Source organism: Oncorhynchus nerka, linkage group LG2 (genome assembly GCF_034236695.1).
Source record: "Oncorhynchus nerka isolate Pitt River linkage group LG2, Oner_Uvic_2.0, whole genome shotgun sequence".
In the NCBI taxonomy this organism is placed as follows: Eukaryota; Metazoa; Chordata; class Actinopteri; order Salmoniformes; family Salmonidae; genus Oncorhynchus; species Oncorhynchus nerka.
In genome coordinates this window covers 63738988-63754464 of record NC_088397.1, presented here as the reverse complement: position 1 = coordinate 63754464, position 15477 = coordinate 63738988, and the positions used below count along the sequence as shown (strand labels likewise).

General features: G+C 42.5%; 1 protein-coding gene across 2 annotated transcripts; it reads left to right on the top strand.

Annotated features, from left to right (window-relative positions):
• Positions 1–3371: 3371 nt before the first annotated feature.
• On the top strand, positions 3372–14856 carry LOC115139366 (prolyl 3-hydroxylase 1-like). 2 transcript variants are annotated; one of them, XM_029676679.2, is made up of 15 exons: positions 3372–3451; positions 5111–5263; positions 9763–9952; positions 10047–10178; positions 10329–10468; positions 10643–10732; positions 10845–10897; positions 11164–11285; positions 11385–11512; positions 11686–11781; positions 12023–12173; positions 12403–12520; positions 12720–12795; positions 12926–13066; positions 13246–14856. In XM_029676679.2, exons 2-15 carry the CDS (start codon positions 5174–5176, stop codon positions 14251–14253), a joined length of 2535 nt encoding a protein of 844 aa, XP_029532539.1. In that variant the 5' UTR covers positions 3372–3451; positions 5111–5173; the 3' UTR covers positions 14254–14856. The 2 variants fall into 2 exon arrangements, with proteins under 2 accessions (XP_029532539.1, XP_029532512.1); XM_029676652.2 differs by having other exon boundaries at positions 3373–3932.
• The last annotated feature ends 621 nt before the right edge of the window (positions 14857–15477 follow it).

Below are 15477 nucleotides of genomic sequence, written 5' to 3'. Positions count from 1 at the left end.
TAATAATCATGTTCATGAGAGTCTCATCTTTCCACAGAGTGGTAATAAAAAAAGTGTTAAACAAATCAAAATATATTTTATATTTGAGATTCTTCAAAGTATAGTGTAATAGGATGAGCCTTGACTAGAATACAGTATATACAGTGCATTCGTTAAGTATTCAGACCCCTTGACCTTTTCCACATTTTGTTACATTACAGCCTTATTCTAAAATTGATTAAATATTTTTTCCCCTCACCAATCTACATACAATACCCCATAACGAGGAAGCAAAAACAGGTTTTTAGAAATGTTTTGAAAATGTATTAAAAACAAAAAAGTTAAATATCACAGTTACATAAGTATTCTGACCCTTTACTCAATACTTTGTACTCAGGTTCTTGGGTATGACGCTACAAGCTTAAGCTTGGCACACCTGTATTTGGGGAGTTTTTCCCATTATTCCCTGCAGATCCTCTCAAGCTCTGACAGGTTGGATGTGGAACATTGCTGCACAGCTATTTCCAGGTCTCTTCAGAGATGTTCAATCGGGTTCAAGTCCGGGCTCTGGCTGGGCCACTCAAGGACATTCAGAGACTTGTCCCAAAGCCACTCCTGCGTTGACTTGGCTGTGTGCTTAGGGTCGATGTCCTGATGGAACATGAACATTTGCGCCAGTCTGAGGTCCTGAGCACTCTGCAGCAGGTTTTCATCAAGAATCTCTCTGTACTTTGCTCCGTTCATCTCTCCCTCGATTCTGATTAATATCCCAGTTCCTGCCGCTGAAAAACATCCCCACAGCATGATGCTGCTGCCACCATGCTTCACTGTAGGGATGGTGCCAGGTTTCCTCCAGATGTGACACTTGTCATTCAGGCCAAAGAGTTCAATCTTGTTTTCATCAGACCAGAGAATCTTGTTTCTCATGGTTTGAGAGTCCTTTAGGTGCCTTTTGGCTAATTCCAGGCAGGCTGTCATGTGCCTTTTACTGAGGAGTGGCTTCTGTCTGGCCACTCTACTATAAAGAGACGGGAAAAAAGAGACGGAGAGACGGGAAAAAATAAGCTTGGACAAATGCTGGTTGACTTGGCAAAACAAGGTGGAGTGCTGCAGAGATGGTTGTCCTTCTGGAAGGTTCTCTAATCTCCACAGAGGAACTCTGGAGCTCTGTCAGAGTGACCATCTGTCATGCCCTGATCTGTTTCACCTGTCCTTGTGCTTGTCTCCACCCCTCTCCAGGTGTTGCTTATTATCCCCTGTGTATTTATCCCTGTGTTTCCTGTCTCTCTGTGCCAGTTTGTCTTGTTTTGCCAAGTCAACCAGCATTTGTCCAAGCTTATTTTTTCCCGTCTCTATTTTTTTCCCCAGTCCCCCTGGCTGTGACCCTTGCCTGTCCTGACGCCGACCCCGCCTGCCTGACCACTCTGCCTGTTCTGACCTCGAGCCTGCCTATCGCCTGATACTGTTTGGACTCTGACCTGCTTTATGAACTCTCGCTTGTCCCAAACTTGCCTTTTGTCTACCCCTTGTGTTGTAATAAATATCAGAACTCAACCATCAAATCAAATCAAATTGTATTTGTCACATACACATGGTTAGCAGATGTTAGTGCGAGTGTAGCGAAATGCTTGTGCTTCTAGTTCCGACAATGCAGTAATAACCAACAAGTAATCTAGCTAACAATTCCAAAACTACTACCTTATAGACACAAGTGTAAGGGGATAAAGATTATGTACCTAACGATATATGAATGAGTGATTGTACAGAGGCCCCATCTGCCTCCTGTGTCTGCATTTGGGTCTCGACTTGTGCCCTTATAGTACAAACTGGCCATGACAGACCCAGCAGACTTGGACCATCTCCGTCACGCTGTCTCCCTGCAGGGAGCCACCATTGGGAGGCATGAGGAGCTACTTTGGGACCTTTTGGAAGGGCTTTGTTCCCTGATGGAGCGCCAGGATCAAGGGTTCAAGGCTATAATGGAGCAAATCTTTGAATTAGCTCATAGGCAGCAAGCCACATCTGAGACCTCCCAACCACCCAGTAACCTTTCTACTACTAGTGGATTTGTCCAACCTACCCTGGCTCCCCGCTTGCCTCCTCCGGAGCATTATGCAGATGATCTTGGTACCTGCCTGACATGTTGTTGCTCTGACATGCACTGTCAACTGTGGGGCCTTAAATAGACAGGTGTGTGCCTTTCCAAATCATGTCTAATAAACTGAATTTACCACAGGTGGACTCCAATCAAGTTGTAGAAACAACTCAAGTATAATCAATGGAAACAGGATGCACCTGAGCTTAATTTAGAGTGTCATAGCGAAGGGTTTGAATACTTATGTAAATAAGGTGTTTCTGTTTTTAATTTGTAATACATTTGTAAAAATGTCTAAATATCTGTTTTTGCTTTGTTATTATGGGGTATTGTGTGTAGATTGATTCTGAAAAAAATAATTGTATCCATTTTAGAATAAGGCTGTAACATAACAAAATGTGGAAAAAGAAAAGGGGTATGAATAATTCCCGAATGCACTGTATATATGAAGTATGTAAAATAGTATGTAAACATTATTCAAGTGACCAGTTTTCAATGACTATGTACATAGGGCAGCAGTCTCTAAGGTGCAGGGTAGAGTACCGGGTGATATCTGGCTAGTAACACTGACTAAGGTTCAGGGCAGGGTACTGGGCAGAGCCTGGCTAGTGGTGTCTATTTAACAGTCTGATGGCCTGGAGATAGAAGCAGTTTTTCAGTCTCCCGGTCCCAGCTTTGAGGCACCTGTACTGTGTCCGTCTTCTAGATGGTAGCGGGGTGAACAGGCCGTGGCTCGGGTGGCTGAGGTCATTTCAGACACAGCCAGTGAGTCTTGGCCAGCAACAATCGGGGGTCCCTAGTTAGCAAAAAAAAAGACAGTACTATTCAACATGCAGACAACAACAGATAAAGACAACAATTATACTTATCACTCCTGTGGATATCAGGAGTCCTCTAGCTATAGAATTAAGCTTACTGTATATACTATATCTTATGTGTCTCAGAGGAAATGGTCATGATCTGACTCTAGAAACTTTGTAACACCTGCTGACCCCAAATAGTTTTTTTTATTTAATACCAGAGAGCCCTTGGTTGGTATATTGTTAAATGGACTAGGCTATTTAGAGTGTGATAACATCTTAGAAAAAATATTTATGAGACACATTTTTGTTATCATACTCAAATAGACAATTTAACAACTGAATATGACCTATATACTTATTGATCATTTTTAAATTGGACCTTGATGTTGTCTGGCCGGTCTGTGAGGAGAGAGTGAACTGGGCCACAGCGGCCCTGTGCGTCGTGAGACGGTGGGGCACCTCACAGGGGCTGATCGTCTCAGCGACTCCCAGTTAATCCCACCCACCGACAGAAGTTTGCAGGCCCCGGCTAAACTTCCAGCTCACTTCTCTGCCGACGACTGCTCCTTTCCACGTAGGTCCCATTTTCCAGAATGCTGTGGCGTTTTGTAGTAGCGATTTTAGGCGTTTGCATCCCATATTGCCTTTCGGACGTGCAGCTCAGTAGTAATGTTATTCTGGAACCTTATGATCTGCTGTTCGACACCGCGGTGGAAGCCTACTACAAGGGGGACTGGATGACGGTCATTCTGAACATGGAGAGAGCGCTTCGGAACAAGGCTGCGATTCGCAGGGTGAAGGCGCATTGCCGGATAACTTGTGCCAACCAGAGCGCTTTCGGGGAGCCTTTATCCAGCATGGTTGTGCCAGTACCAGGCGCTGGCTCCGTGGAAGATCTGGGCTTTTTCCAAAAAATTATGAAAAGGGCTGATTGTGTAAATACCTGCGAAAGTGAGAAAATTGGACCACCAACTATCCATAAAGTCACTGAAGATGTGGACCTTGAGTTTAAGAAAAGAACCCCCTACAATTACCTGCAAGTCGCGTACTTCAAGGTATAAAAATAGTTGATCATATAGGCCCTATAAAGTTATGCATTATACATTTGTATATTTTGCATAGGCTTGCTACAATATATCTTCCACACAGACAGTATCCCGTGTTGTGGAGTAAGATGCTCCTGCATCATATCTTATTCCACAACATGTTTATGTAGTTTGAATCTCGGTGCACATTTATCACACTTACATGACAAAATAAGGGTCATGTCACTTTATTTTGTCCAATTTCATTCAAACTTCCCTCAAGCAATTCGTTAACTGTAGGCTACGTGATCTGCTCAGCTTTCCCCAACCCCCCAGCCGGCCGTGCCACGTCTCTAGGTGGAGTCTAGCTATGTAGACAGACCACTTACGTTCTGGCGCTTGATTCTTCTCGATTTTTGGGGCTTGTCATCAAAAAGCGAAGCTACTCAGCAGCTTCTGCATGCTATATACCTGCCATTCAAGAGTTTCTTTAGCTATTGTTAGAATAGGCATATACATGAACAGGAGAGGCCTAAACCAAACTCAGTTTAAAAGTCTGTTTACTACATTGTAGTAAGAGTAGCTAGTTAAATAAAGTGAATACATGCAACCTATAAGGCCTGCAGTTCCTGAGAGTTGCAGGTCATACATTGTTTATCCATATTGCCTATTTACTAATGCCAATCAATATGAGCAAAATATGTACTGATTTACAAACATAAACACAAAAATCTGTAAAAGAGACACAGTCCCTGGTGGTAGGCAACATTTATCACAGGAGGTTGGTGGCACCTTAATTAGGGAGAACTGGCTCGTGGTAATGACTGGAGAGGAATCAGTGGAATGGTATCAAACACATGGTTTCAAAGTTTGATGCCATTCCAGTCACTCTGTTCCAGCCATTACTATATGCCATCCTACCCTCAGCAGCCTCCACTGAGATTCATGTATACTATAGGAAGCCTATAGGATAATGACTAGTTGCCTGAAACAGCATGCTGGTGATTGCAGCTCACACATTTGTTACATCATTCCAGGAAGTCCTGGCTCCTAGCCAGATGACAGAAGACTTCTGAGACGTGGAGCATTTAGGGAATCCTTTGGAGTCTTAATGTGCTACTTCTCTTTGTTTGCTTGTTGTGTGAGAGTTATTCATATTATGTTGTGTCATTGTTTTGTTGTGCTAAGTATCTCTCTTACCTGTGTAGATCAACAAGCTGGATAAGGCTGTGGCTGCGGCAAACACCTTTTTCCTGGCCAACCCAGACCACATGGAGATGAAGCAGAACCTGGACTATTACAGGATGATGGCAGGAGTACAGCAGGAGGACTTCAAAGACCTGGAGGCCCGGCCGCACATGGTGAGACTGACACTACTCGTCCCTAGTAATGCACCCGTTATAACCGTAACAATGCACCCGTTATAGCAGTAACAATGCACCCGTTATAACAGTAACAATGCACCAGTTATAACAGTAACAATGCAACAGTTATAACTGTAGCTATGCACCCGTTATAACAGTAACAATGCACCCGTTATAACAGTAACAATGCACCAGTTATAACAGTAACAATGCAACAGTTATAACAGTAGCTATGCACCCATTATTACAGTAACAATGCAACAGTTATAACAGTAGCTATGCACCCGTTATAACAGTAACAATACAACAGTTATAACAGTAGCTATGCACCCGTTATAACAGTAACAATGCACCCGTTATAACAGTAACAATGCACCAGTTATAACAGTAACAATGCAACAGTTATAACGGTAGCTATGCACCCGTTATAACAGTAACAATGCACCCGTTATAACAGTAACAATGCACCAGTTATAACAGTAACAATGCAACAGTTATAACAGTAGCTATGCACCCGTTATTACAGTAACAATGCAACAGTTATAACAGTAGCTATGCACCCGTTATAACAGTAACAATACAACAGTTATAACAGTAGCTATGCACCCATTATGACAGTAACAATGCACCCGTTATAACAGTAACAATGCACCTGTTATAACAGTAACTATAAACCCGTTATAACGGTAACAATGCACCCATTATAACAGTAACAATGCACCCGTTATAACAGTAACAATACACCAGTTATCCTAGTGACAACGTATCAGTTATCCCAGTAACAATGAACCCGTTTTAACAGTAACTATGCACCAGTTATAACAGTAGCTATGCACCCGTTTTAACAGTAACAATGCACCCGTTATAACAGTAACAATGCACCAGTTATAACAGTAACAATGCAACAGTTATAACAGTAGCTATGCACCCGTTATAACAGTAACAATGCACCAGTTATCCTAGTGACAACGTATCAGCTATCCCAGTAACAATGAACCCGTTTTAACAGTAACTATGCACCAGTTATAACAGTAGCTATGCACCCGTTTTAACAGTAACAATGCACCCGTTATAACAGTAACAATGCACCAGTTATAACAGTAACAATGCAACAGTTATAACAGTAGCTATGCACCCGTTATAACAGTAACAATGCACCCGTTATAACAGTAACAATGCAACAGTTACAACAGTAGCTATGCACCCGTTATAACAGTAGCTATGCACCCATTATAACAGTAACAATGCTCCCGTTATGACAGTAACAATGCACCCGTTATAACAGTAACAATGCACCTGTTATAACAGTAACTATGCACCCGTTATAACGGTAACAATGCACCCTTTATAACAGTAACAATGCACCCGTTATAACAGTAACAATGCACCAGTTATCCTAGTGACAACGTATCAGTTATCCCAGTAACAATGAACCCGTTTTAACAGTAACTATGCACCAGTTATAACAGTAGCTATGCACCCGTTTTAACAGTAACAATGCACCCGTTATAACAGTAACAATGCACCAGTTATAACAGTAACAATGCAACAGTTATAACAGTAGCTATGCACCCGTTATAACAGTAACAATGCACCCGTTATAACAGTAACAATGCAACAGTTACAACAGTAGCTATGCACCCGTTATAACAGTAGCTATGCACCCATTATAACAGTAACAATGCTCCCGTTATGACAGTAGCTATGCACCCATTATGACAATAACAATGCTCCCGTTATGACAATAACAATGCACCCGTTATAACAGTAACAATGCACCCGTTATAACAGTAACTATGCACCCGTTATAACAGTAACAATGCAACAGTTACAACAGTAGCTATGCACCCGTTATAACAGTAGCTATGCACCCATTATGACAGTAACAATGCTCCCGTTATGACAGTAGCTATGCACCCATTATGACAGTAACAATGCTCCCGTTATGACAATAATAATGTACCAGTTATAACAGTAGCTATGCACCCGTTATAACAGTAACAATGCACCCGCTATAACAGTAACTATGTACTAGTTATAACAGTAACTATGCACCAGTTATCCTAGTGACAATGTATCAGTTATCCCTGAAACTATGAACCCGTTATAACAGTAACTATGCACCAGTTATAACAGTAACTATGCACCAGTTATAACAGTAACTATTCACCAGTTATAATAGTATCTATGCACCAGTTATAACAGTAACTATGCACCAGTTATAACAGTAACTATGCACCAGTTATAACAGTAACTATGCACCAGTTATAATTGTATCTATGCACCAGTTATAACAGTAACTATGCACCCATTATAACAGTAACAATGCACCAGTTATAACAGTAGCTATGCACCCGTTATAACAGTAGCTATGCACCCATTATGACAGTAACAATGCTCCCGTTATGACAATAATAATGTACCCGTTATAACAGTAGCTATGCACCCGTTATAACAGTAACAATGCACCCGCTATAACAGTAACTATGTACTAGTTATAACAGTAACTATGCACCAGTTATCCTAGTGACAATGTATCAGTTATCCCTGAAACTATGAACCCGTTATAACAGTAACTATGCACCAGTTATAACAGTAACTATGCACCAGTTATAACAGTAACTATTCACCAGTTATAATAGTATCTATGCACCAGTTATAACAGTAACTATGCACCAGTTATAACAGTAACTATGCACCAGTTATAACAGTAACTATGCACCAGTTATAATAGTATCTATGCACCAGTTATAACAGTAAATATGCACCAGTTATAATTGTATCTATGCACCAGTTATAACAGTAACTATGCACCCGTTATAACTGTAACAATGCACCAGTTATAACAGTAGCTATGCACCCGTTATAACAGTAGCTATGCACCCATTATGACAGTAACAATGAACCCGTTATAACAGTAACTATGCACCAGTTATAATAGTAACTATGTACTAGTTATAACAGTAACTATGCACCAGTTATCCTAGTGACAATGTATCAGTTATCCCTGTAACTATGCACCAGTTATAACAGTAACTATGCACCAGTTATAACAGTAACTATGCACCAGTTATAACAGTAACTATGCACTAGTTATAATATTAACTATGCACCAGTTATAACAGTAACTATGCACCAGTTATAATAGTAACGATACACCAGTTATAACAGTAACTATGCACCAGTTATAATAGTAACTATGCACCAGTTATAACAGTAACTATGTACCAGTTATACCAGTAACAATGCACCAGTTATAACAGTAACTATGCACCAGTTATAACAGTAACTATGCACCAGTTGTAACAGTAACTATGCACCAGTTATAACAGTATCTATGCACCAGTTATAACAGCAACTATGCACCAGTTATTCCAGTATCAATGAACCCGTTATAATAGTAACTATATACCAGTTATAACAGTAACTATGCACCAGTTATAACAGTAACTATGCACCAGTTATAACAGTAACTATGCACCAGTTATAACAGTAACAATGAACCCGTTATAATAGTAACTATGCACGAGTTATAACAGTAACTATGCACCAGTTATCCCAGTATCAATGAACCCATTATAGTAGTAGCTATACACCAGTTATAACAGTAACTATGCACCAGTTATCCCAGTATCAATGAACCCGTTATAATAGTAACTATGCGCCATTTATAACAGTAACTATGCACCAGTTATAATAGTAACTATGCACTAGTTATAACAGTAACAATGAACCCGTTATAATAGTAACTATGCACCAGTTATAACAGTAACTATGCGCCAGTTATCCCAGTATCAATGAACCCGTTATAATAGTAACTATGCACCAGTTATAACAGTAACTATGCACCAGTTATAACAGTAACGATGCACCAGTTATAACAGTAGCTATGCACCAGTTATAACAGTAACTATGCACCAGTTATAATAGTAACTATGCACCAGTTATAATAGTATCTATGCACCAGTTATCCCAGTAACAAAGGACCAGTTATGACAGTAGCTATGCACCAGTTATAACAGTAACTATGCACCAGTTATAATAGTATCTATGCACCAGTTATCCCAGTAACAAAGGACCAGTTATGACAGTAGCTATGCACCAGTTATAACAGTAACTATGCACCAGTTATAATAGTTACTATGCACCAGTTATCCCAGTAACAAAGGACCAGTTATAACAGTAACTATGCACCAGTTATAATAGTTACTATGCACCAGTTATCCCAGTAACAAAGGACCAGTTATAAAAGTAACTATGCACTAGTTATACTACTGACAATGAATCAGTTATGAAGCAGCAACATAGACCAGTTATATACCATTTAGAACAGTTAGAATCACACATAGTCAGACTGAAACCATTTACCCCTTTGCCTACTTGGAAAGGGCAGGCATCGGGCACTGGAGAAGTGACAAGGGACCTAATTGGTACACGGTTGGGGTAGGGTCTAGGATCTGCTGACTCCTTGCTCTGCTCTCTAATCCATCTCTCAGGCCGAGTTCCTTGCAGGGAAGCGGTACTACAGCTCAGACTCGTTCGGTCTGGCCATCGACCACTTTGAGGCGGCAGTGGAGGAGTACTTCAGCGCGGACCAGGAGTGCCGGGCGCTCTGTGAAGGAGCTTACGTCTACGACGGATACAACTACATGGAGTACAGTGCCGACTTGTTCCAGTCCATGACAGGTGAGATAGAGTGTTAAGACAGACTAAATCCCCAAACAACCTCAAGCTATCGTTTTGGATAAAAGCCTAAACCCTGTACCCCTGTCTTTGTCAGACCACTACATGCAGATTCTGAACTGTAAGCAGAAATGTTCTGTGGAGCTAGCCTCCACCGCGGGAAAGGACAAGCCCTTTGAGGATTTCCTCCCTTCCCACTTCAACTACCTACAGTTCTCTTACTACAACAGTGAGTCTAAGTCCCTATTCACTGAAAGAATCAGGAGCATTTGCTGTCTGTCTGTATCTGATTGTGCCTGCCTCTCCTCTCATACCAGTCTCTTCTTATCCCTCTCTTTTTCCTTCTCTTCCTTCCCCCCTTCCTTCCCCCCTCTCTCAGGTGAGAAGTATGAGCAGGCCATAGAGTGGGCTAAAACCTACCTGCTGTTCCATCCAGAGGAGGAGGTGATGAATCAGAACCTGGCTTACTACTCCGCTGTGCTGGGGGAGGACAAGGCTGCAGCCATATCCGCTAGACTGGTGTGTGTGTGAGCGCACACACACACACACACACACACACACACACACACACACACACACACACACACACACACACACACACACACACACACACACACACACACACACACACACACACACACACACACCTGTGCCCCATGCCTCCAACTCACTTTCCTCCATGTCTTCTCTCAGGTGGTGAAACAGCATATTCAGCAGTCCCTGTTGGAAAAGGAGCTACTCTACTTTGCTTATGAAGTGTTTGGAATCACCTTTGTTGATCCGGTAGGTTAACATGTCTCTGATCTTCGCTTGTGTCTCACTGTTTCTACAAGATAGGTGATCACTATCAAGTGGTTTTAGCATGTGATCTTACATCCTTTCCTTCCCTTTGCAGGATTCCTGGACCCCTGCAGACGTCATGCCCCTCAAACTGAGAGAGAAGCAGAAGTATGAGAAATACACGTACAGACCAGTAGAGGCTGGTGGATGGAGAAATTGGAGTACTCTCTCATTGTAATGGCTCGAATGGAAAATGATCAAACATACTGCTCCTTTCATTCAATTCAAGCCATTACAATGATCCATCCTCTAATTTAAAGTGACACCAGCATCCACTGGTACATAGTACATACATGTATGCTCTCAATTTCAGAATAGGCTCTGCTCTCCAATTTGTTTGAACCTTTTAACCTGTTCATTGCCACCCCCTGCAGGGCAGAAAGGGAGACTGCGGCGAGGATCACTGAGGAGATTGGGAATCTGATGAAGGAGATTGAAACTCTGGTGGAGGAGAAGAACAAGGAGTCGACTGACATTGCCAAGATCGTACGAGAAGGTAGGGTTTTTAGAGCATGAAGTTTGGGAATGTCAGTGGACTGTGTAGAATACTCTGACGTGCACCTCTCTCTATATTCATTCCCTCTGTCCCTACCAGGTGGTCCTCTGTTGTTTGATGACATCAAGATTACTATGTCGTCAAAGCAGCTGAATGGGTCTCAGAGGGTTCTACTGGATGGATTTATCTCGAATGACGAGTGCAGAGAGCTCACCCGCCTCTCTAATGTGAGTGGGAGTCAGGGCTAGTTAGTCTGTGTGATTGACCGTGTTTGTGTGTGTTTGACAGTGTGTGTGTTGATTGTGTGTTAATTAATGGAGGGTGTATTTCTGATGGTCTGTGTGTTAAAACTGAATGCATGATTCTGTTATTGTGTGTGTTGACGCTGTGTGTTTGTCAGGCGGCTGCGCTGAATGGTGATGGGTATCAAGGCCACCCCTCCCCCCACTCACCCAGCGAGAGCTTCCAAGAAGTCACTGTCCTCAAGGCTATTAAGGTACATTACTGACTCTACACACTACAGCCCTGCTTACCAAACCATAACCCAAACACCACTAGCCAACTCTGACCCTAACCCAGTATGTTCAGCTTCCCCCAACCCCAGCTAGCTTCATTCTCTAGCCTCAGCTTTATCTCCAACCTATCTAAAGCTGAGCCCCAGCCCAATGGCATCAATGTACTATGCGGGTTAGGGATAAGAAAGCACCTATTTCTGATGATATTGTACTGTTCTATAGTTGGGACAGGAGGGCACTGTGCCCCTGAAGAGTGCCCGCCTGTTTTTTGACATGAGTGAGAAGGTGCGTGGGGTCCTGGAGTCGTACTTCCGTCTGGACTCTCCTCTCTACTTCTCCTACTCCCACCTGGTCTGCCGCTCCGCCATGGACGGTAAGAAAGTGAACTATGGTGGGCACCCAGGGGACAGTATTGTGGCTGACTGCCAGACAGAATGAGTTTAGCTCCTTTTTGGAATTCACCACTATGGGAAAACAACATGTTCTATTTTCTTCAAGTTGTCTATATCAAATTCAGGATGTCATTTAACCCACATTATTCACCTGCCTGTCTGAGTGTATAGACATACAGTAAGTTATGTTTCCATCTTCTGTCTGTACAGAGAAGCAGGATGACCGTGACAACCTGAGTCACCCGGTTCATGCAGACAACTGCCTGCTGGTCTCTGAGCTCAACGAGTGCATTAAAGAACCACCTGCATACACAAACAGGGACTATAGGTATACAAACACACACACACACACACACACACACACACACACACACACACACACACACACACACACACACACAGAGACTACAGGTACACACACCATGCATATGCTTATAACGTAGGTATCAGCAACATCTACTGCACTTGCAGGTATCATCATGCACCACTGTCTTTAAAACACTTCTCTTGTTCCTGTTGTGTTTTAGCGCAATCCTCTATCTGAATGATGACTTTGAAGGAGGAGATTTCATTTTCACTGAACTGGATGCCAAAACGGTCACAGTAAGTGTCAATCAATGATGTGGATTTGAGTGCTGTAGAGTATAACCAGTTGTTTCGCCATGATTTATTTTAAGGTATAAGTTAATTGAGCATATGATGGTGACTGATGTCACTGACCTGTGTTGTCCAGGCGGAGGTGCGTCCTCAGTGTGGTCGTGTGGTTGGGTTCGGTGCTGGGAATGAGAACCCTCACGGGGTAAGAGCGGTCACTAAGGGCCAGAGGTGTGCTGTGGCCCTGTGGTTCACCCTTGACCCCAAACATGAGGAGAAGGTAATGTATCTATCAGTTAATTCATCTGGAATCGTGTATATCATGTCTTTCTTTCTATCATTCTATGTTGTGATGGGCTATTTTGTAATCTGAGGGAGAAAGCAACACTTTCCATTTATTGATGAATCTACATTTCATCAGTTTCTCTTGCTTCAGATTTTCTGTGTGTGTGTCTCCAGGACCGGATCCAAGCTCAAGAGATGCTGAAGATGTTCTCCTCTCCTACGGACACAGAGTTCACAAAGACAAAGGCAGAAAGCTCACAACCACAGCTTACACCTCTTGACCAGTCTGCGCTTCTTGGTCAAGCTGCAACCCTAGTCCAGGAGCAGGCATACCAACCAGATGACAAACCAGCAGAGAAGAAGCCTGAGGAACCAGCAGAGAAGAAGCCTGAGGAACCAGCAGAGACGAAGCCTGAGGAACCAGCAGAGAAGAAGCCTGAGGAACCAGCAGAGAAGAAGCCTGAGGAACCAGCAGAGAAGAAGCCTGAGGAACCAGCAGAGAAGAAGCCTGGGGAACCAGCAGAGAAGAAGCCTGAGGAACCAGCAGAGAAGAAGCCTGAGGAACCAGCAGAGAAGAAGCCTGAGGAACCAGCAGAGAAGAACCCTGAGGAACCAGCAGAGAAGAAGCCTGAGGAACCAGCAGAGAAGAACCCTGAGGAACCAGCAGAGAAGAAGCCTGATGAACCAGCAGAGAAGAACCCTGAGGAACCAGCAGAAACAGTTAGTGAAAAGCCATCTGATTATCCAGAGGATAAAAAGAATGAGAAGCACGTAGAAAAACTCATTGCAAAAAAGGGTAACAAAGCTAAGGTGAAAGAGCTGGTCAAAACTAAAGCCAAAGCAGCGGATGCATCAAAGAACAAAAAAGCGACGACTAAAACAGCGGCTAAAGCAGGGGACAAAGCCAACGCTAAGACAGCAGACAAGGCTAAAGCAGGGGACAAAGCCAACGCTAAGACAGCAGACAAGGCTAAAGCAGGGGACAAAGCCAACGCTAAGACAGCAGACAAGGCTAAAGCAAAACCTGCTGCAAAAACAAATGTCCAACAGGCAGCAGACAATAAAGAGCAGAAGCCAGCGACAGAAAAGACAGAGAAAATCCCTGTCAAAAAGGTTTCCAAGGACTCCAAAACTGACCTCAAGTCATCCTCGGACTCACAGACAGACAAGGACGAGCTGTGAGACCAACAGCACCTGTGACTCTTATTCTGTGGTGTCTTTTTTTCTACTGTTTGAATATATTTGTCAAGGTTGTTTCTGTGGATGTGCTGGATAAAGATCTGAGGTCGTTTGCTGTATTGTTTTGGATGTTGTTTGTCTGCCCAATAATGGTGGTAAGGAACAAGGATATGGTGTTGTAATGTAAGCCATACCGTAATACCAAGGGACTGCAAACTCACTCTGATGGCTGATGTCAACCAACCAATCAATCAAATCAATCAATCAAATTAGATTTCTATAGTGCTTCTTCACAAATACATTTGTCACAAAGTGATAAATTGTAACCACCTTTGAATACCTATCCCAGACTCATGTGAACAGATAATTTTATATATATATATATATATATATATATATATATAATATTACTTTTGTTTATGATTTTGGATTCTCAGTCGGCTATTTTGTACTGTTTTAAAATATACTGTTCTTTGCCTCAGGAATTGGAAGATGTAATGTCCTCAAAAAAACAAAAAACAGGAAAGAACAACAATGAACAAATGTGTCTGAATAGAGACTGATACCTGATTCATGTGGATACGCTAAATAAAAGTACAGTTCTAACATTGGTGTTGCTCTTTAATGTAATACCTCTATAGAACACTAGGTGGCAGAGAGGAACTAGAATGGCATCTCATGTACATCGCACATGGAATATGTACCCATTTTCCCTCTGAATATGTTGTAAGTATGGACCCTCACGTTTTAACTGTCCGGTTACTACTGGAGAGCCTCACAGTTACAGCTGTGTGGCGGTCATCGAATTCCCAGGAGACCATGTTGTATGAAAGCCTGTTCAGACTTTTCAGATGTATTTCTTTTTATTTAACTAGGCAATTCAGTTAAGAACAAATTCTTATTTATAATGACGGCTTGCCCCGGCCAAACCCTCCCCTAACCAGGATGACGCTGACCCAATTGTGCGCCGCCCTATGGGACTCCCGATCACAGCCGGTTGTGATACAGCCCGGGATCTGTTGTGATGCCTCTAGCACTGAGATGCTGTGCCTTAGACCGCTGTGCCACTCAGGAGCCTGTGTGTGGTCAACATGTCTGTTGTTGATCCCTGGTTAGTCAGCTATCTCCTCAGTAGACTATTCTATTAGGATCATGTTTATATCAAAAATAATGTTCCACCCTACAGCCACATTCTTAGTTTTAAATAGTTGAATTGTAATCAGGTCT